Here is a 20,629-nt window from a genome sequence, read left to right on the forward strand (position 1 = left end):
GGGACACCCAAGACAGGCTACAGTGAAGAATTCTGACAAAACGTGCTCCACTGAAGGAGGGAATGGCGAATCTCTCCAGTATTCTTGCCTTGAGAACCCCATACACAGTATGAAAAAGCAAAAAGATACGACACCGGGAGATGAGCCCCCCAGGTTGGAAGATGTCCAATATGCTACTGGGGAAGAGCAGAGAAATAGCTCCAGAAAGAATGAAGTGGCTGGGCCAAAGTGGAAATAGTGCTCAGTTGTGGATGTGTCTGGTGGTGAAAGTAAAGCCTGATGCTGTAAAGAACAATATTGCATAGGAACCTGGAATGTTAGGCCCATGAATCAAGATAAATTGGATGTGGTCAAGCAGGAGATGGCAAGAGTGAACATTGAAATTTTAGGAATCAGTGAATGAAAATGGACAGGAATGGGTGAATTTAATTCAGCTGACCATTGTATCTACAATGGTCTGTGCAAGAATCCCTTAGAAGAAATGGAGTAGCCCTCATAGTCAACAAAAGAGTCTGAGATGTAGTACCTGAGTGCAATCTCAAAAATGGCAGAATAATCTCAGTTTGTTTCCAAGGCAAACCATTCAACATCACCGTAATCCAAGTCTATGCCCTGACCACTGATGCTGAAGTTGACTGGTTCTGTGAAGACTTACAGGACCTTCTAGAACTAACACCAAAAAAAAGGATGTCGTTTTCATCATAGGGGACTGGAGTGCAAAAGTAGGAAGTCAAGAGATACCTGGAGTAACAGGCAAGTTTGGCCTTTGAGAACAAAATGGAGCAGGGCAGATGCTAACAGAGTTTTGCCAAGAGAACACACTGGTCATAATAAACACAAGAGATGACTCTACACATGGACATCACCAGATTGTCAATATTAAAATCAAATTGATTGTATTCTTTGCAGCTGAAGATGGAGAAGCTCTATACAATCAGCAAAAACTGGGGAGCTGACTGTGGCTCAGATCATGAACTCCTCATTACCAAATTCAGACTTAAATTGAAGAAAGTAGGGAAAACCATTAGGCCATTCAGGTATGACCTAAATCGAATCCCTGATGATTATACAGTGGTGGTGACAAATAGATTCAAGAAATTAGATCTGATAGAGTGTCTAAAGAACTATGGACGGAGGTTCATAACCTTGTACAGGAGGCAGTGACCAAAACCATCCCCAAGAAAAAGAAATGCAAGACGGCAAAGTGATTATTTGAGGAGGCTTTACAAATAGCTGAGGAAAGAGAAGCAAAAGGCAAGGGAGAAAGGGAAAGATATACCCAACTGAATGCAGAGCTCCAGAGACTAGCAAGGCGAGATAAGAAAGTCTTCTCAAGTGAACAATGCAAAGAAACAGAGGAAGACAATAAAATGGGGAAGTCTAGAGATCTCTTCAAGAAAATTGGAGACATCAAGGGAACATTTAATGCAAGGATGGGCACAATAAAAGACAGAGATGGTAAGGACCTAACAGAAGCAGAAGAGATTAAGAAGAGGTGGTAAGAATACACAGAAGAACTATACAAAAAAAAAAAAAAAAGGTCTTACTGACCCAAATAACCATGATGGTGTAGTCACTCACCTAGAGCCAGACATCCTGGAATGTGAAGTCAAGTGGGCCTTAGGAAGCATTACTAACAACAAAATTTCACTTCAAGGCAAATAGAAGGAGAAAAAGTGGAAACAGTAACAGATTTTATTTTCCTGGGCTCCAAAATCACTGTGGATAGAGACTGTAGCCATGAAATTAAAAGATGCTTGCTCCTTGGAAAGAAAGCTATGACAAACCTAGACAGCATATTTAAAAAGCAGAGACATCACTTTGCCAACAAAGGTCCATATAGTTGAAGCTATGATTTTTCCAGTAGTCATGTACAGATGTGAGAGTTGGACCGTTAAGAAGGTTGTGAGCCAGAGAATTGGTGATTTCAAATTGTGGTGCTTGAGAAGACTCTTAAGTAGCTTGGACAGTGAGGAGTTCAAACAAGTCAATCCTAAAGGAAATCAATCCTGAATATTCATCAGAAGGACTGGTGCTGAAGCTGAAGCTCCAGTACTTTGGCCACGTGATGTGTAGAGCTGACTCATTGGAAAACACCCTGATGCTGGGAAAGATAGAGGGCAGGTGGAGAACGGGGTGACAGAGGATGAGATGGTTGAGTGGCATCAGCAACTCAATGGACGTGAGTTTGAGCAAGTTTCAGGATATAATGAAGGACAGGGAAGCCTGGCGTGATGCAGTCTATGGGGTCGCAGAAGGTTGGACATGGTTTAGCAACAGGACAACAACAGCATAAAAGATATGAGGAATCTAAAGGTGTCAGGGCTGTCCAAACAGTAATGGCCTCCAGAAATTTCTCATTCAAATTCCAGAGAAGAATGAAATTGATGTTGTTATTGTTAATTATGAATTATTATTTTTACTGAAGTGAAGGACGGGGGAGGAAAGGGTCCAAACAGAGCCCAAATGTAGAACAAACTCAACTTGTTTTTTTAAATTTATCTATTTAACTGGCCTCTATAGCACTTCCTCTATTCCCGGCACTATTCTACAAATACTAACTCATTTAGTCCAAATAATAAGTCTGTGCGATATTATTATCCTCATCCTACCGATAAAGAAAGTGACTTGCCTAAGGCCACATAGCTAGTGAGTAGTGGAACCAGGATCCAGACTCAGAAAGTCTAGGCTCTAGAGTCTGAATTTTACCATGTCATGCCAAGCATTTCTGGACTTGTAGCCACTAGCCCCTGGACGCATGCATGGTCTCAGTCGCTTCAGCCGTGTCTGACGCTTTGTAACCCTGTGGACTGTAGCCCACCAGGCTTCTCTGTCCATGGGATTCTCCAGGCAAGAACACTGGAGTGGCAACCAGTATTTCCGTGCCCTTCTCCAAGGGATCTTCCCGACTCAGGGATCAAACCGGTGTCTCTTTTGTCTCCTGCATTGGCGGGTGGGTTCTTTACCACTAGTTCCACCTGGGAAGCCTTAGCCCCTGGATACCTGCCATATAATATTCCACCATGAACTCCATCCTCTGTTCTAATCCTCTTTCCTTCGTGGTTTCAGATGGATCAGTTTATGCAGCAACTTGAGAGCCTGGAGACCCTGATTTCGAAGGCTCAGGCTGGCGGAGGAGCAGTACCCGACGCAGAGCTGGAGGGCAGGATGCAGCAGGCTGAACAGGCCCTTCGGGACCTTCTGAGAGAAGCCCAGATTTCAGAAGGTGATGGGGGCCCGTTTCACACAGGAGAGAATTCAGAGGCTTAGAAAGCAGTTCCCTGGGTCATAGAATCTTTGGTGGTAACAGTTCAGCAGATGTCTCTGCCTCACCCTTGCGGAGGTGGCAGAACTGTCTGTGAAGTTCTCCTGAGATTTGAAATGATAGAGATGAAAGAGCATGCATTCACATACTGGGCTATTACTGTTTTGCTGAAAGCCAGTCAAAGTCACTTTTTCAGCCCTCTGTTTTTGATGACTTGACCCCTCAACGTGCTCATCCTCCCTTTCCTTGTTGGTATTCAGGTGCTATTAGATCCCTCAACCTCCAGTTGGCCAAGGCCAGGAGCCAAGAGAATAGCTACAGGACCCGCCTGGATGACCTCAAGATGACTGTGGAGAGACTTCGGACCCTGGGCAGGCAGCATCAGGACCGAGTTCAGGATACTCGCAGGCTCATCACGCAGATGCGCCTGAGCCTGGAGGAGAGCGAGGCTGCCCTGCGGAACACTGTAGGTGGTGCTGGGTTAGGGGGTGAGAGTCCCTGCTGAGCTAGGGGACCCACGGTGTGTGTCACGGGCTCACTTTGTCTCTCGGGTTTTCTGGTCTTTCTGGTAGTCAGTAGGACTTCTCTTCCTTGCAGCAGTCACAACTTTCTTTGGCTTCTTGCAAGTTCCCATTTTATGCTTTATGGCTTCCTAGGTGGCTCAGTGGTGAAGAATCCACCTGCCAAGCAGGAGATGTGGGTTCGATCCCTGGGTCAGGAAGATCCCCTGGAGGAGGAGACGACAACCCACTCCCGTATTCTTGCCTGGGAAATCCTATGGACAAAGGAGCCCAGCGGGCTGCAGTCCATGAGGTTACAAAAGAGTCAGACACGACTTAGTGACAGCCTTTCTCTTTCACCAGTTCATTTCTTGCTACCTGTAGCACAGTCTTCTCCCTTCTTTCTGCCTGTCTTTTAGCTTGTTAGCTCTTGGAGGGCAGGATTCAATTTTGTTCATCTTTACTTTCTCAGCTCATAACACCAAGTGTGGCTCTGACAAATGTTTGCTATATGAAAGAATGAATGAACAAAATGAAGAGGGAAGGAAAGAATTAGGAGGGAAGGAAGGAGACCAATAAAAACATGGTGATGAAAATAGGGAAAAAATTGTTACAGTATGATTTTCCTAACGATGTTGCTTGTGGTGTGACAGGAGGAGGAGATCTGAATGAACATTCTTGTCTTTCTGAATAAAGGAGGCAATGGTGACAATATTGTAAGATGGGAAGTGGATAAAGAAAGCTGGAAGATAATTCAAATATAAACCTGGGAAAATGAAGGATTTAAAAATAGTGTGTATTGATTTTCCTTTAGTAGAATATTCAGAAAATAAATGTCCCCTCTGATCTCACTGCTACGAAATAACTACCATTAAAACTTGGCCTATGTTCTGCTGGACTTTAAATATATATGAAGATATAAACATGCATATATTTTAAAATCCATTTATATATACAGACTTTTTTTGAACTTGGATTTCTATTTGATTCAAGTCTCTACTTTTTTTTTTTTTTTGATGTAATGACCATGGTAAACCAGGGACTCTTGATGTGTCAGGATGGAGAATTCTGTGTGACTGGAGGCCTTACAAATAGCTGTGAAAAGAAGGGAAGCTAAAAGCAAAGGAGAAAAGGAAAGATACTCCCATTTGAATGCAGAGTTCCGAAGAATAGCAAGGAGAGAGAGATAAGAAAGCCTTCCTCAGCAATCAATGCAAAGAAATAGAGGAAAACAACAGAATGGGAAAGACTAGCGATCTTTTCAAGAAAATTAGAGATACCAAGGGAACATTTTATGCAAAGATGGGCTCAATAAAGGACAGAAATGGTATGGGCCTAACAGAAGCAGAAGATATTAAGAAGAGGTGGCAAGAATACACAGAAGAACTCTACAAAAAAGATCTTGATGACCCAGATAATCACGATGGTGTGATCACTCACACTCACCTAGAGCCAGACATCCTGGAATGTGAAGTCAAGTGGGCCTTAGAAAGTATCACTACAAACAAAGCTAGTGGAAGTGATGGAATTCCAGTTGAGCTGTTTCAAATCCTAAAAGATGATGCTGTGAAAGTGCTGCACTCAATATGCCAGCAAATTTGGAAAACTCAGCAGTGGCCACAGGACTGGAAAAGGTCAGTTTTCATTCCAATCCCAAAGAAAGGCAATCCCAAAGAATGCTCAAACTACTGCACAATTGCACTTATCTCACACATCAGTAAAGTAATGCTCAAAATTCTCCAAGCCAGTCTTCAGCAATACGTGAACCATGAACTTCCAGATGTTCAAGCTGGTTTTAGAAAAGGCAGAAGAACCAGAGATCAAATTGCCAACATTCGCTGGATCATCAAAAAAGCAAGAGAGTTCCAGAAAAACATCTATTTCTGCTTTATTGACTATGCCAAAGCCGTTGACTGTGTGGGTCACAATAAACTGTGGAAAATTCTGAAAGAGGTGGGAATACCAGACCACCTGACCTGTCTCTTGAGAAATCTATATGCAGGTCAGAAAGCAACAGTTAGAACTGGACATGGGACAACAGACTGGTTTCAATTTGGGAAAGGAGTATGTCAAGGTTGTATATTGTCACCCTGCTTATTTAACTTATATGCAGAGTACATCATGAGAAATGCTGGGCTGGAAGAAGCACAAGCTGGAATCAAGATTGCCAGGAGAAATGTCAATAACCTCAGTTATGCAGATGACACCACCCTTATGGAAGAAAGTGAAGAGGAACTAAAAAGCCTCTTGATGAAAGTGAAAGAGGAGAGTGAAAAAGTTGACTTAAAGCTCAACATTTCAGAAAATTAAGATCATGGCATCTGGTCCCATCACTTCATGGCAAATAGATGGGGAAACAGTGGAAACAGTATCAGACTTTATTTTTGGGGGCTCCAAAATCACTGCAGATGGTGATTGCAGCCATGAAATTAAAAGATGTTTACTCCTTGGAAGGAAAGTTCTGACCAACCTAGACAGCATATTAAAAAGCAGAGACATTATTTTGCCAACAAAGGTCCATCTAGTCACGGCTATGGTTTTTCCAGTGGTCATGTATGGATGTGAGAGTTGGACTGTGAAGAAAGCTGAGCGCCGAAGAATTGATCCTTTTGAACTGTGGTGTTGGAGAAGACTCTTGAGAGTCCCTTGGACAGCAGGGAGATCCCACCAGTCCATCCTCAAGGAGATCAGTCCTGAGTGTTCATTGGAAGGACTGATGCTGAAGCTGAAACTCCAATAGTTTGGCCACCTCATGCAAAGAGTTGACTCATTGGAAGAGATTGGGGGCAGGAGGAGAAGGGGATGACAGGATGAGATGGCTGGATGGCATCACCGACTCAATGGACATGAGTTTGGGTAAACTCCGGAAGTTGGTGATGGACAGGGAGGCCTGGCGTGCTGTGATTCATGGGGTCGCAAAGAGTCGGACACGACTGAGCGACTGAACTGAACTGACTGAATGACAAGAGGTTCAGGCAAGACAGCTGTGAAACCTGCTTAGGCTCCATGGCTCCCAGCAAAGCCTTAACCATTTGTCCTTTTTCCACAGAACATTCCTCCCTCAGAGCACTACACGGGGCCAAATGGCTTTAAAAGTCTAGCTCAGGAGGCCACGAGACTGGCAGACAGGTGAGTGGTACTGGAGGGTACTCCTCCAGTAGTGGAGGGCCCCACCTCTGTGAGGCCAGACCTGAACAACTCTGCTGAGTAGTCAGGACCAAACTCCATCCTGATTACCTCCAGGCTCCTTTGCATCCATCCCCCTGCCCTGAAGCCATTTTTTAACCGCTTGGCTTTCAGTGTATGTAGGTGGCCACTGGGCCAGGTCATCTGGCAGGAGTTGGGGGTGGGGCGTTTCTTTTCCAGATTTCTCTGTGACTCATGGTATGGCTTCGGTGTATGTCAGATGTAATTCCTTGGGCCCAGTGAAATGAATCAGCCCTTGGAAAAGAGTACTTTGCAGCTTTGAGGGACTCCCAGGCTCCCACACCAAGCCTGGGAACAAGTAACAACGAGTTGTTTGCTAGCCTGTGGGGGCCAAGTGTGCAGAGGGAGAGAATTCCCTCCTGCAAACCGGCTCTGCAGGGCCCTGGAAATCACAGGCAGCTCCTTAGTCCTCGCTGATTGCAAATCCTACAATCAGGATTGATGTTGAAGAGGTTTGCTCCTGGCAGAGGGCTCAGCAAGGTGGCAGGCTTTGCTAATCCTAAATGGAATTTAGTCGGCAGAAGGGGGCTGGCTCATGTTCTCATAGTGTGAGCTGCCTCCTGGATTTGTTTTCATCAGTTTCTAGAACCAGGAGGATAAAAGCAACTGGGAAATTGTTATGGATGGGCTTTGTCCCCCTTAATGTTGGGCTAAGTTTAAAGATGCAGCAAAAAGTGGAGAGGGAGTTGGATCCTGGATAAAATAAAGCCTAGGGATTTCTCCTGCAGAAAACAGTTTATAAATGCAGTATTTATCACCCTGAGATTTCTCCTGCCCATCTCCATAGTTTCCCCTGATTATGCTATAAATGGAGTAGATCATCAAAAAAGTTTAGGACGTGAGACTACTTCTCAGAACACCTTCTGCTTCTTGATAGCACCTCTAATAGAGGAGCTCCATCTCATCTGGGTCATTTCTGTTTGTTTTTTTGAGTCAAAGCAGTTCTCTTACTCCTCTCCCTTTATTTAAATAAAAGGCCTAAAGGACACTCTTTGCATCCTTCCACATCATTTCTTTTTAGATTCCACATATAAGGGGTGTCATATGATATTTCACCTTCTCAGTCTGACTGACTTCACTCAGTATGACAATTTCTAGGTCCATCCATGTTTATGCAAATGACACTGTTTCATCCTTTTTAATGGCTGAGTCATATTCCATTGTATACATGTATCGCATCTTCTTTATCCATTCCTCTGTTGATGGGCACATAGGTTGCTTCTGTGTCTTGGCTGTTGTAAATGGTGCTGCAGTGGACACTGGGATGCATGTGTCCTTTCTCGTCATGTTTTCCTCCAGATATATCCCCAGGAGTGGGATTGTGGGTCATCTGGTAGCTCTATTTGGGAGGAAGGGGTAGTTAGGGATTTGGGGATGGACATGTACACACTGCTATATTTTAAATGGATAACCAACAAGGACCTATTGTACAGCATGTGGAGCTCTGTTCAGTGTTATATGGCAGCCTGGATGGGAGGGGAGTTTCGGGGAGAATGGATACACGCATATGTACGGCCGAGTCCCTTTGCTGTCCACCTGAAACCATCACAATGCTGTTCATCGGTTACACCCTAATACAAAATAAAAATGTTGTTGTATGGCCAAAAAAAAAAATTTAAAAAAAATAATAAAGGAAGCCTTTGCTATAAAAACTCTTCTTTTTGATCCTTTCAGCCACGTCGAGTCAGCCAATAACATGGAGCAACTGGTCAGGGAAACTGAAGACTACTCCAACCAAGCCCTGACCTTGGCGCGCAAGGCTGCTGCTGAAGGAGGCAGCAGCGGCAGCCTCCGTGGCTCCGTGGTGCAAGAGCTTGTGGGAAAGTACGTTTCAGCAGGTCCTCACGCAGGCCAATGTAATCCGCTCCCTCCCAGGGTACAATGCAAAGGTCTGAGGGATGCTGTGTTCCTTTAAATGTATCAATAGTAAGAAGGACACGAGAATGAGCATGTTACTTTGGAGGAAAGCAGATGCCTTTAAGACTGGAAGAAAAATATCAGTTACTCTAAGTAAAGTTTCAGTTTTGATTTAGAGATTGTGTATTTGTAGATATGGTACCATCTGTGGTGTTTAAAGGATGTGAACACACCCATCTGGTGGCATGGAGTGTATAAGCCTAATATATTCATGTGATTAAGAATTGGGAAACTTGGGTTGAATTTTTCTGACCTAACCTGTGTAAACCCTAATGTCTGTGTTTAAATTGTGGAAAGAGACGCATATCAGACATTTATGCTCGTCTGGGTCTTCGGATAATCCTGACGACATATTTTTAACAGAATGAATTTTTGCTTTTATTAAAAAGAGCGAATTTTCAAAGTCCACTGTCTTCACTCCCTTCAGATTGGAGAAAACTAAGTCTCTGGCCCAGCAGCTGTCAAGGGAGGCCACTCAAGTTGACACTGAAGCAGATACGTCTTATCAGCATAGTCTCCGCCTCCTCAGTTCAGCAACTCAGCTTCAGGGGGTCAATGATCAGTCCTTCCAGGTAAGAGCATCTAACTATGCAGTGATGCACAGAAGAAGGGCCATAATGCTTTCTTCTCAGGGGATTCCATTGAATTGTTCAATCATCCAGTTTTTTCCTCCATATTTACCTTTCTTGCTTTAAATTAGGAAGAGCATTTATACTCCTCTTATCTTTGTTCTTAAACTCCAGTCTTGATCCCTGATCGCACCTTGGTTCATATCCTGAGCCTATTTCTGTTAGTGAATACAAGTTTTCTATCTCTTGCCTAGTTTGGGGGACTGTTGAAACCTGTGGGAAATTACTATAGGTAAATTTTGGTATTTACCTTTGGGTCCAACCCATAGTGTATCTTCATGTATACCCACTTGGAAGGCTTTTTTTTTCCCTCAAAAGTTTGTGTTGTTTCTGTCATCAATTCCTTTAACTATTCCAAATTTATTGGATTAAGATTCAGCTTTCTACTCACAGCAAAAAGCATTCACAGTGATTTTCACACATAGGAAACAATAATAAAAAACGCAGAGCAGACATAAAATTCGTTTGCTAGTTGAGGGGTATGCTGCCTGACTTGCATGAGGAATGTTGCCTATTTCTGTTGGACTTTGGGCCTGGATTGTTCTTTTCAGACAATGATGGCAGGTCCTAGGAAGACTGGTGTGGCATCTGGTGAGCAGAAAGTAAGGCTTTTTCATTTTGGGGGACTCACAGGTAGAAGCGAAGAGGATCAGACAAAAAGCTGACTCTCTCTCAGGCCTGGTGACTAAGCGAATGGATGAGTTCAAGCGTGTGCAAAGCAGTCTGGGAAACTGGGAAGAAGAAACCCAGAAGCTCTTAGAGGATGGGAAGAATGAGAGACAGGTATCCTTTGTTACTTTGTTCCTTCAGCAGACCCGTATTGAATGGCTACCAGTAAGAGGAACCATCAAAAACTCTCAAAAGGTCATGGTATTATTGCTTATGGAGACCTTAATGTGATTACCTCGGTTCCACTCACTGAGTCAGCCCTCCAATGTAAGTATAGGACTGAGATCTCCTGGGCCCAATTTTGATCTAGCTCTGTCTACGAAGACATATGTCTATACTTCCTAGGTATATGTGACATATATCTATGAAGTATATGTCCATACTTCAGGAAGTATCTAGAGTTTAAAATGAAGATTTGCAAAACTGTTCTTGTCCCTGAGTAGAGCTTGAGACTATCCTCAATGTGGAATCCTACTGGGTCATCAGGTTATAAAGTTTGTGGTCTCAGGTTGTGGAGGGGTTTGCTACAGTACCCCTAGACTCCAGGAATCACAGTTCTCTGTTGTGAGTAGCAGTGTGTCAGAGTGACTATGCTCTGCCCTGGTGTGTGTTACATTTACTCTAATCTTGTTCTGCCTGCCCATTTACAGAAATCAGATCAGCTGCTTTCCCGTGCCAACCTTGCTAAAAGCAGAGCCCAAGAAGCACTAAGTATGGGCAATGCCACTTTTTATGAAGTTGAGAACATCTTAAAGAACCTCAGAGGTGAGTATTTCAGGGTTCAGATCACTTGAGTATTTTAAAGGTATAAACGTGACTTTGGTTTATTTTGAATCTTCATAAATCTCTGTAAGTGGCAGGCATGTTGAGGTATTAATAGACACTCAATATCTTTGTAAAGAAAAACATTTAAAAATATTTAATATAGTAGAAACAGTTGTGCAAACTGAAAGTGTTAATTGCACAGTTGCGTCTGACTCTTTGTGACCCAATGGACTGTAGCCCGCTAGGTTCCTCTGTCCACGGGATTGTCCAGGCAAGAATACTGGAGTGGGTAGCTATTCCCTTCTCCAGAGGATTTTCCCAACCCAGGGGTCCAACCCAGGTCTCCCACATTGCAGGCAGATTCTTTACCATCTGAGCCACCAGGGAAGCCCGTATTGTACTAAATGTCAAAGGGCTTGAGTTCTGATCTATGCTCAATCGTGTGATTAGGCTGAGCTGGCTGTGTGACTGTAGGCAAGTCACACAACCTTTCCAGACTCTGATTTTCCCATCTCTAAATGAAGAAATTTGAACTAAACTGCCTCGAAGGTCCTGCAGAGATCTGATATCTCACTACCATATAGATAATTTTCTTTTCTCTCCCTTTCTTTCTTTCTTCCTTTCTCTCTGTCTTTCTTTCTTTGGCCTGGTTGGTTCCAATACAGAGTCAGTGTGGTTGCCTTGTGATAAATGATATAGAAGAAGCTTTGTCATAGCATCTAGATTCCGGGAAATTTGGGTTTGTGCCTTGCAGTGTGTGCATGCTAAGGCGCTTCAGTTGTTTCTGCCTCTTTGTGATCCTGTGGACTGTAGCTGGTCAGTCTCTTCTGTCCATGGGGTTCTCCAGGCAAGCATGCTAGAGTGGATTGCCATGCCCCCCTCCAGAGGATCTTTCCCACCCATGGATTGAAGCAGACTCTTTTCTGTCTCCTGCACTGGCAGATGGGTTCTTTACCACTAGTGCCACCTGGGAAGCCTTGCAGAGATTTGGTTAAAGTTTCAGGCTTCTCCACTAAAGAACAACAATAAAGACATTTTCAAGTCTTGGGATTTTCTTCTTCACAGGAAGTACCTCTCTACCCATTCTATTCAATTGCTAACTACTGCCATTGGCAGCTTAGGGTTTAAGGCTCTGGCTTGAAACTTTGGGCTTCAAAGAGTCTACTTGCTTCTGATTCATTTGGAGGTTGACTTTTGCAAAGATGGGGACCCAGGGCAGGCTGATTGTTGATTGTCAGTTCAATACTTTCTCTTGGACAAGAAAGAGTCATGACCATAACTTTCCACTCTCTCATCCCTTGGGTGCTATTAACACTCTGATTTTTCTTAAAGGCCTCAGCCCCTCTCATCTTCAGTTGTAAGTTAATTTTCATCTTCATGGCAATGTTTTCTTATCTTCGTTTCAGAATTTGATCTGCAGGTTGAAGACAGAAAAGCAGAGGCTGAAGAGGCCATGAAGAGACTCTCTTACATCAGCCAGAAGGTTGCAGACGCCAGCGACAAGACCAGGCGAGCAGAAACAGCCCTGGGGGGTGCTGCTACCGACACCCAGAGGGCAAAGACTGCAGCCGGGGAGGCCCTGAAGATCGCCGGCAAGATAGAACAGGTAAAGAGAAATCGCAGGTCAGTGGGAGCAGCTTCCAACATACCATGTTTGAATGAGCGAGAGCGTTGGGCTCATTCTGACCTGTAGGACTCAGCGTCCTGTTATGGTCCATGGTGTTCCCAGATCTACTTGGCTGGCCTTTTGGTTGGTTGGTTCACAAGCCTGTCATTGACTGAGGGCTAGAGCCCCACCCCTGCCATTTTCAGCCCCCCCTTTTAGGACAACACCATGAGATGAACCATGCAAGATTGCTTTTTATTTAGACTTCTGTTAGTTTCCTGCTATCAAAAAGCAGCATAGACTGGGTGGCTTAAAACAACAGGAATTTATTCTCTCAGAGTTCTGGAGGCTAGAAGTCTGAAATCAAGGTGTCAGCAGAGCGATGCTCCCTCCGGGACTCTGGCTAGAAACCTCCCGTGCCTCTTCCTAGCTTCCAGTGGTGGCTGTCAATCCTTTGTGTTCCTTGGTTTGCAGTGGCTTCTCTCTAGTCCCTGCCTCTGTCATCAGCTGGGGTCCTTCTTACCTGGATTTCTCCAGCTCTTCTTATAAGGATGTTGGTTGAATTTGGGGCCCACTCTCCTCCAGCATGACCTTATCTTAATAAATTACATCTGCAACAACCCTATTTCCGAATTAGGTCACACTCTGAGGTATTAGGAGTTAGAATTTCAACACATCTTTTTTGGGGGGGACACAATTCAACTTTCAGCAACTATCCCAGTGTTTTGATTCAAGATTGTGAAATTCTGGAGTTCTGGGTCTAAGCTCCACTTACTCATTTTTCACTTTGCTCCCACTATGTGCCAGCACTGTGCTTGGTGCTGGGGATATGGAGATGGGAAAAACTCAGTCCTTCTCTTCCAGGAGCACTCGTGTAATGGGAAAGACAGGCTAGTTGCACTTACAGCCCAAATGTTAAGTGCTACAGTAGAAAGAGTGCTTCTCAACTGGAAGAGAGCTTCCTAGTTCTGATTTAAGCGTGACTTTTAGAAATCATAAGCAACTCTAGAAAGCCCAGAGGGAACTTTTGGTATCTAGACTGTGTGGCCTCACTCTTGGACCACTTGAAAACTTCCAAAAATAATCTCAAATCTTAGGTCCCTTGAGGGTAGAGAGCAATTTTCTGTGCCTCTCTTTATATGGCCTCTAGCACAGAGACATCTGTGACTTGATGCCTAATAGTAGCTTGTTGATAAAGATATTAAGATTCACTCATCCTAATAAAAACAAAACTCAAAGCTGTAGCCCATTCATTCTCTGCACCCCAAACCTCAGGTGTCTTGGGGAACAAAGCCATTCAAAAGATGATGGCAGCAAAGAAATATGACCGAGAAAGAGTTGAGTTTCTCACCCTCTGGGTTTTCCCAGCTGGTTCCTGTTTCACTCAACACTTGTTGAGCTTGACCTGAGAGGGAAGCAATGTCTCACTGCTGACCATCCTAGTCTCTGGAGACATACCCCCAAATTCACTTGTTTGAGGCAGAGCTTGGGGAAGGGGGTGTCTCCAAGTCTGACTCTCTCATTGTTCATCTCACTTACTCCATCGGAGCCTGGCTGCAGCTGTATTTTTCCTGCGGTCGTCTTTGGGGTGTTTCTGTGCCTCACCCCTCTCTCCTTCCGTCCCTGGCTCCTTTTCTTCTCCCAGGAGATTGGGAGTCTGAACTTGGAGGCCAACGTGACAGCAGATGGAGCCTTGGCCATGGAGAAGGGACTGGCCACTCTCAAGAGTGAGATGAGGAAAGTGGAAGGAGAGCTGGCAAGGAAGGAGCAGGAGTTCGACGTGGATATGGACGCAGTGCAGACAGTGAGTTCCCATGGCTTTCCACGGCAGAGTCCTTTAACCTGGCCAGTGTGGGAACACCCTTTCCAGATGGGCTTGTGTTTATTTTTCCCTCAGGTAATTACAGAAGCCCAGAGAGTTGACAGCAGAGCCAAGAATGCTGGAGTTACGATCCAAGACACACTCAACACATTGGATGGCATCCTACATCTAATAGGTATGTGGAGTATCCACAACCTTCCAACCTGTGTTCCAGGGCTTCTCCCCAGAAGATTAACTAGACTTAGTCCTGATGCGTGGGAATCTCAACTTCCCTTAAGGGTGTCAGGAAATTTGCTTTGTTTCCAGGCTCAGATACCTTAGGCAGATTGCTTTTCGTTTGCTGTGTTCTATTTTACCATCTCTAAGGTGGGTCACTGGGCATCTACCCATTGCCCTTGGAGATGAAAGTCTGTAGGTCAAAGAACTGGGTGTATTTGGGGAAGTTATATTGAGGCTCAGAGTGGTTAGTAATGTTCTGCAGATCACACAGTAAATTGTGGAGGTAGGATTCGAACTTCACAGTGAAAGAGAATACTGGATGGCTTGACAGCCCCACTAAGGATTCTGACCTTGATCCTGAGAATCTAGTGGACAGTGTCAGGCAGAGGGATAACGTCAGTGCTGTATATTTTGGAAAGATCATGGGGCAGCTGGGTGGAGGAGAGTTTGAAGGAGGCTTAAACAAGAGGCAGGATAAGATCATTTTGGAGACAGTTGTAGTAATTGAGAGGTGAGAGAGCTCTGAGGCAGTAGGAGTGGTGAGGGGGAAAACTCTCCCAGCCTGTGAGGTCAAGAATCACTTGCTGAGGGACTTGCCTGGTGATCCAGTGACTAAGGCTCTGTACTTGCAATGCAGGGGCCCAAGGTTCAATTCCTGGTCAGGGAACTAGATCCCGTGTGCAGCAACTAAGACCTGGCACAGTCAAATAAATACATAAATATTAAGAAAAAAGAATTACTTGCTGACTCTGCTGTCTGCCCCTCCCCAAGCCACAATTGGGACTTCCCAGGTGGCGCTAGTGGTAAAGAACCCACCTGCTGATGCAGAAGACGTAAGATATGGGCTCGATCCCTGGGTCAGGAGGATCCTCTGCAGGAGGGCATCACAACCCACTCCAGTATTCTTGCCTGGAGAATCCCACGGACAGAGGAGCCTGGTGGGATACACAGTGCATAGGGTAGCAAAGAGTGAGTTGAACGCTACTGAGCACCCACGCACACACACACGCAAACCACAGTTACACCTTGTTGTAACTGATTGTGGAAACTTGAGCTGCCTGGTAGATGATCCAGATGAAATGTCAAAGTGGTAGGTCCATGAGACACTGTAGAAATTTTAGGCTAAGATAGATTTGATGGCACCCCATGACAGCAGCTCCAGTTACCTCACAGCATCCCTCCCAAAAGAAAGTTCAGATAAATTAAAATCCTGGATTTGGGTAGAACTGATATCAAACCTCCTGTGGCCTGTTTTATCAAGCTTAGACCACAGCACATATGGAACTAGGGCTTCAGTCAGGGATGCCAGCCATAATTAGGAGAGCCACTTTCAAATCTGGTTTTTCTGTGGCGTGTCATCATCACCCCGAGAGACCAGTATTGTCTGCATTGTTTCCCTGATGGGTCTGCTTTGTGATCCAATGAGTCCCAAAGAGTAAAATACCCTCTTAAGGTTAAAAAAAAAAAAAAAAATCCCCAGCTGAGAGTTTAGCAGCTTTGCTTAGTGCTCTGAAAAAGGCAATGAAACTAACAGGGCCTTTAGAGGAAATGGGAGCATGGGAGGGAGGCTGGGTGAGAACTGTCAAGCATTTTCTGTGTGCCAGGCACTATGCCAGATTTTTTTGTGGTGAATGGTTGTATAACATTTGTAAAGGTTCTATGAGGTGGGTTTTAGGGCTTACCTGGTGGCTCAGTGGTAAAGAATCTGTCTGCCAAGCAGGAGATAAGGGAAGATTGCCTGGAGAAGGAAATGGCAACCCACTCCAGTATTCCTGCCTGGGAAACTCCGTGGACGGAGGAGCTACATAGTCCATGGGGTTGCACAATAGTTGGACATGACTTAACAACTAAACAACAACAAATGAGGCAGATTTTATTATTTTATTTCACAGAATAGTGAACAGAAGGTCAAGGAGTTTAATACTGCCCCACAGATCACATAGTAAATGGGGGAGCCAGAATTCCACCTGAGGTCTCCGTGTCTGATGCTCCTGCCGTTTGCAAGAAGCTCATGCTGCCTCCCCATGGACATTTTGTCTGCAAGCCTGCTTCACTTCTGCATGTCTTAGAACCCTGAATTCTAGAATCCTCCCCTGTCCCCAGGGGAAGGACTGATCTACTGGATCAACATTTGAGTTATTGTGCTGTTTCTACTCTGTCTGGTCTCTTGAGTCTTGGAAAAATTACAGTTTAATTTCTTTAGCTGGGATAAAACTTCTGCAGTCAAATGGATCTGACCTTGAATTGTCCACTCAAACCTAATCAGACCAAACGGGTCTTGCCAGGTGCCCTTAATGCTGACGTGTCAGATCATTTATGAGTAAAGCATACCTGAACAAATGTGACCACATTTCATATTGGAAATAAACTAATGTCTAGCCAGATCCCCACTGTTCCAGGCCAGAATGAAGTCTTCCATCATTTCATACAGCTGGAATGCATCCCTTAAATAGCAAAGCCTACCTTGGCCTCCCTAAGCCCTGACACCCAGCCAGTTTCTAAAGGTCTTCTAATAGAAAACAACAAGAAATTTCCTAAGGGTGATTCAGAGAGCAGAATTTGGAGTTGGTTCTGATCCTAGGGATGAGCTGTGTTGGGCAGACACCTTGGACAGTATTCAGTCCCTGTGACCTTCAGTCTTCATCTTTTCAGAGCAGAAGCTGTTGACTCTATCATGAAAACCGTAGTCCAAGCTTCATCTTGCTTAACTAAAGAGCCCAGATGCTTAAACTGGGCTTTTCAAAATCTAGTAACAAGGCTTGTGCTCTCAAAATTTTTTCTAGATTATTTCTAATTTAAAATAAGCCTTTTTAAAAGAATGGCATACTATTGGCTCTGAGCAGGTGAAAACAGAGATTAAAGTTACGGAAGGGCCTGCATGCATTCAAGGGCTTGCCACAGCTTTTTCCTCTGTTAACTCCTTTCTTGTCCTCTAAAAATAGACCAGCCTGGCAGTGTGGATGAAGAGGGGCTGATCTTACTGGAGCAGAAGCTTTTTCGAGCCAAGACCCAGATCAACAGCCAGCTGCGGCCACTGATGTCAGAGCTGGAGGAGAGAGTGCGTTGGCAGAGGGGCCACCTCCGCTCACTGGAGACAAGCATAGATGGCATTCTGGCTGATGTGAAGAACCTGGAGAACATTCGGGACAACCTGCCCCCTGGCTGCTACAATACCCAGGCTCTTGAGCAACACTGAAGCTGCCTTCGAGATTTCCCAACTGGGGTTCTTAGGATGGAGACCTCAGGCTCAGAAGCCATCTCACATGGGTGGGGCGGGATGGGGACATTTGAACGTGTCGATGGGCATTCTCAGCTCAACTGAACCTGGCCCCACCCCGAGACCTTGGCCAAGGTCAATGTCTTATTGTACCAGTGTGATGCTCTTTGCTTCCTGATGCAGGGCAAAGAGGCAAATAGCATTGAGTATGAGACTCATCAAGGGCCTGGACACCCAAAGGGTAGACCAGATGGAAGGACAAACTGCACAGGCAGATAGTCATAAACCAACTCCTGGCGTATGAACAAGTGTTGCCATGTCGTAGGCGGCTTATTCTTTGAGTAAATGTGACCAAAGGAAATTTTTTTTTACTTTGCCCATGCATAAAATTCTTCCTAATGTCATAACAGAGAGTGAATTGAAGTCATGCTATGGTCAGTAAAATACTGTTGCCTCATAGTGTTCAATGTGTTCTTGTTGATCAGAGTTCTTCCCACTTACTGACGATCCATGACATGTACTCCACTTTCAAGCTGGAAGAAGTGATAAACTGTAAGCCTGGCATATTTGGAGCATTGGTATCCTGCTACCTTTGAGTTCTTCTGGGCCTGGAAGTGACCACTTTTCCCCTGATGATGCCAGGCAACTTAGAGACAATGTTTTTATTAAAGCATTTCTTACCAGCGAAGCAAACATTGGGAAAGTATTTACTTTCGAGTTTCAAAGTGATAGAAAAATGTAACTTGGGCTCTGAAAGAGGTGCAGTTATCTAAGAAGATGTATTTGTCCTAATTCAATGCCATTTTCAAACACTAAAAATGATATGCCCCTATGGGTTTTGTTCTTACTCTCTCTTTCGATAACAATGTTCCTACTCATACTTGAACTGGGTAGCATCCATCCTTCCATCCATCCATCCATCCATCCATTCTTACAACATGTATTTATTGAGTACCAATTGTGTGCCAGGGGCTGGATGGGGTACAGTGGTGACATAGTCTCTGCCTCATAGAGTTGACTGAATAGTAAGGAAGACAAACCTTAAAAAAAAATTTAAACTTACAAATCCTGTTCCTCACAGGTCATTGCAATAACCCCTTGGTTTGCAACCTCATTTTTTAACGGAACATATGTTGCAAGACATTCCCATGGGGCACTTGGATTTTGGTAAATAGCTGAAATGACTCTGGATTGTGCACCCTTTCTTGCATTTCAGCTGTTGCTCTGCCCCTTTCCACAACTGATTGCTACAGATTGTTGAGTCATAACACCAGTGGGAATTTCTGGAAAACTCAGAGGCCCTTCTAGCCTCGGTATTGCCTCACCTCTGTATTTCCTTGGCTTTTCATGGACCTGTTTTTTTAAAATAAAGAACAATTTGTAGATGCCTGTGGTCAGTTTCTAATTTGTTTAAGCTTAAGGTGTAGGTACCAAAGCAGTGGAAACAAAAAATGCTTCAGAGAGAGATGTGAGCCCCCAGAATTAGCATCTTTAATTCCTTTTTCTGAGCACCTTGTTCACCCTTTCTAACCAGGCAAGCACTTTATGAGATTTAATTGGTTCTGTCTCCTAAGCATAAAGAAGGATTTATTTCTGGAACAACCTGAGCAGGGTGAGGGTGATAATTAATGTTTTGGCTTTTTTTTTTAATGGGCTATAAAAAAATAAAGGCAAAAATCAATCATTTGTGGTATATTGTCATGCTTTTTAATCAACTAAAATTTAGTAAATGGAGATCCTGAATTGACCATCTACCCAAGTGACTGAGGACAGAATTTTGCTTCTGCCTACACTGACCCCCCAAATTCTGATAGATCTGATCACTATGCTTTGCCTTCTCTGAAAGTGCATTTTTAATCCTGTCTTGGCATACTCAATCACATATCTTACAAATTTGACTCAATTAACTACAATATCACACAAACCTAAAAATATGCATAATTCACTCATGATTGACTTTTTCCTTGTTCTCATCACATACTGGATGGAGAGAAAGTTGGCAGAGTAGCCCTCCACATATTCATTTCAGAGGCCCTGCCATTTATAACATGACTTTTTAAGATTGCGCTAGTCAGCATCTCCCTTTCAGTGGGTGGAGAGGGAAAAAGGCATGGAAGAAGGAGGTCCATGGAAGTTTTCGTGGGGCAGGACTGGTGAAGGCTGAACATCACTTTCTATCACATTCCATGGTCCAGAACCCAGTACTATTATGACCACCTCTAACTTATAAGGTGTCTGGGAAATAGAGTCCCTTGGCAGGAAGCCAATTCTCTGACAGTTCTGTACTATGAAAGGGGAGAATGCATCTTAGTGATTGGCTATCTATTTCTGTCAAGTATACATATTCCAGGGAACTTGGTGGGGGATCCAAGGGTGCCTGCAATCATAAAAGGATTCCTTCGTGGGATTGACTGTTAAGAGAGTCATAAGATTGTCTTCCCTGACACAGGGGAGATGATCCCTATGTAGAGATGGGAAACGGAAAAGTGACTCATGTGACTCTATTTGGACAGAAATGATTCCCTCATTTCTGAGGTTGTGGTAGATTGTCCCTAAGATGAGGGAAGGAGCATGTGACTTAGAAATAGCCTCTTCAGGACTTAGACTCTGATACCAGTCTTGACCTGACCCTGCCAAGTTAAGGGCACTTTCCTTCCTCTTTCTTATCAGTATTTGTGATTTGTAGTAGAAACTCTTTTGTCCTTCTGAGAGTTATCTAATTGTGCCATTGGTAAGCTATCACACATATTTTCATCTATTTTGACTCATGGGGATTTCTGTCTGGAGAAGTGGGTAGAAATGAAATGCACGTG

General features: G+C 44.2%; 1 protein-coding gene across 1 annotated transcript in view; it reads left to right on the plus strand.

Moving 5' to 3' along the window:
* The window catches only part of LAMC2 (laminin subunit gamma 2), a 69,091-nt gene extending 49,591 nt beyond the window's left edge, over positions 1-19,500 (plus strand). Inside the window, exons 13-23 of the mRNA XM_061160883.1 lie at positions 3,070-3,226; positions 3,526-3,731; positions 6,815-6,894; positions 8,647-8,796; positions 9,317-9,461; positions 10,152-10,301; positions 10,838-10,952; positions 12,359-12,558; positions 14,204-14,362; positions 14,456-14,555; positions 17,542-19,500. Of these exons, the coding sequence (XP_061016866.1) occupies positions 3,070-3,226; positions 3,526-3,731; positions 6,815-6,894; positions 8,647-8,796; positions 9,317-9,461; positions 10,152-10,301; positions 10,838-10,952; positions 12,359-12,558; positions 14,204-14,362; positions 14,456-14,555; positions 17,542-17,795 (1,716 nt within the window). The 3' untranslated portion in view covers positions 17,796-19,500. The remainder of the gene's footprint in view (positions 1-3,069; positions 3,227-3,525; positions 3,732-6,814; positions 6,895-8,646; positions 8,797-9,316; positions 9,462-10,151; positions 10,302-10,837; positions 10,953-12,358; positions 12,559-14,203; positions 14,363-14,455; positions 14,556-17,541) is intronic.
* Positions 19,501-20,629: the final 1,129 nt, after the last annotated feature.

The sequence above is a fragment of the Dama dama genome, chromosome 14, assembly GCF_033118175.1.
Source record: "Dama dama isolate Ldn47 chromosome 14, ASM3311817v1, whole genome shotgun sequence".
In the NCBI taxonomy this organism is placed as follows: Eukaryota; Metazoa; Chordata; class Mammalia; order Artiodactyla; family Cervidae; genus Dama; species Dama dama.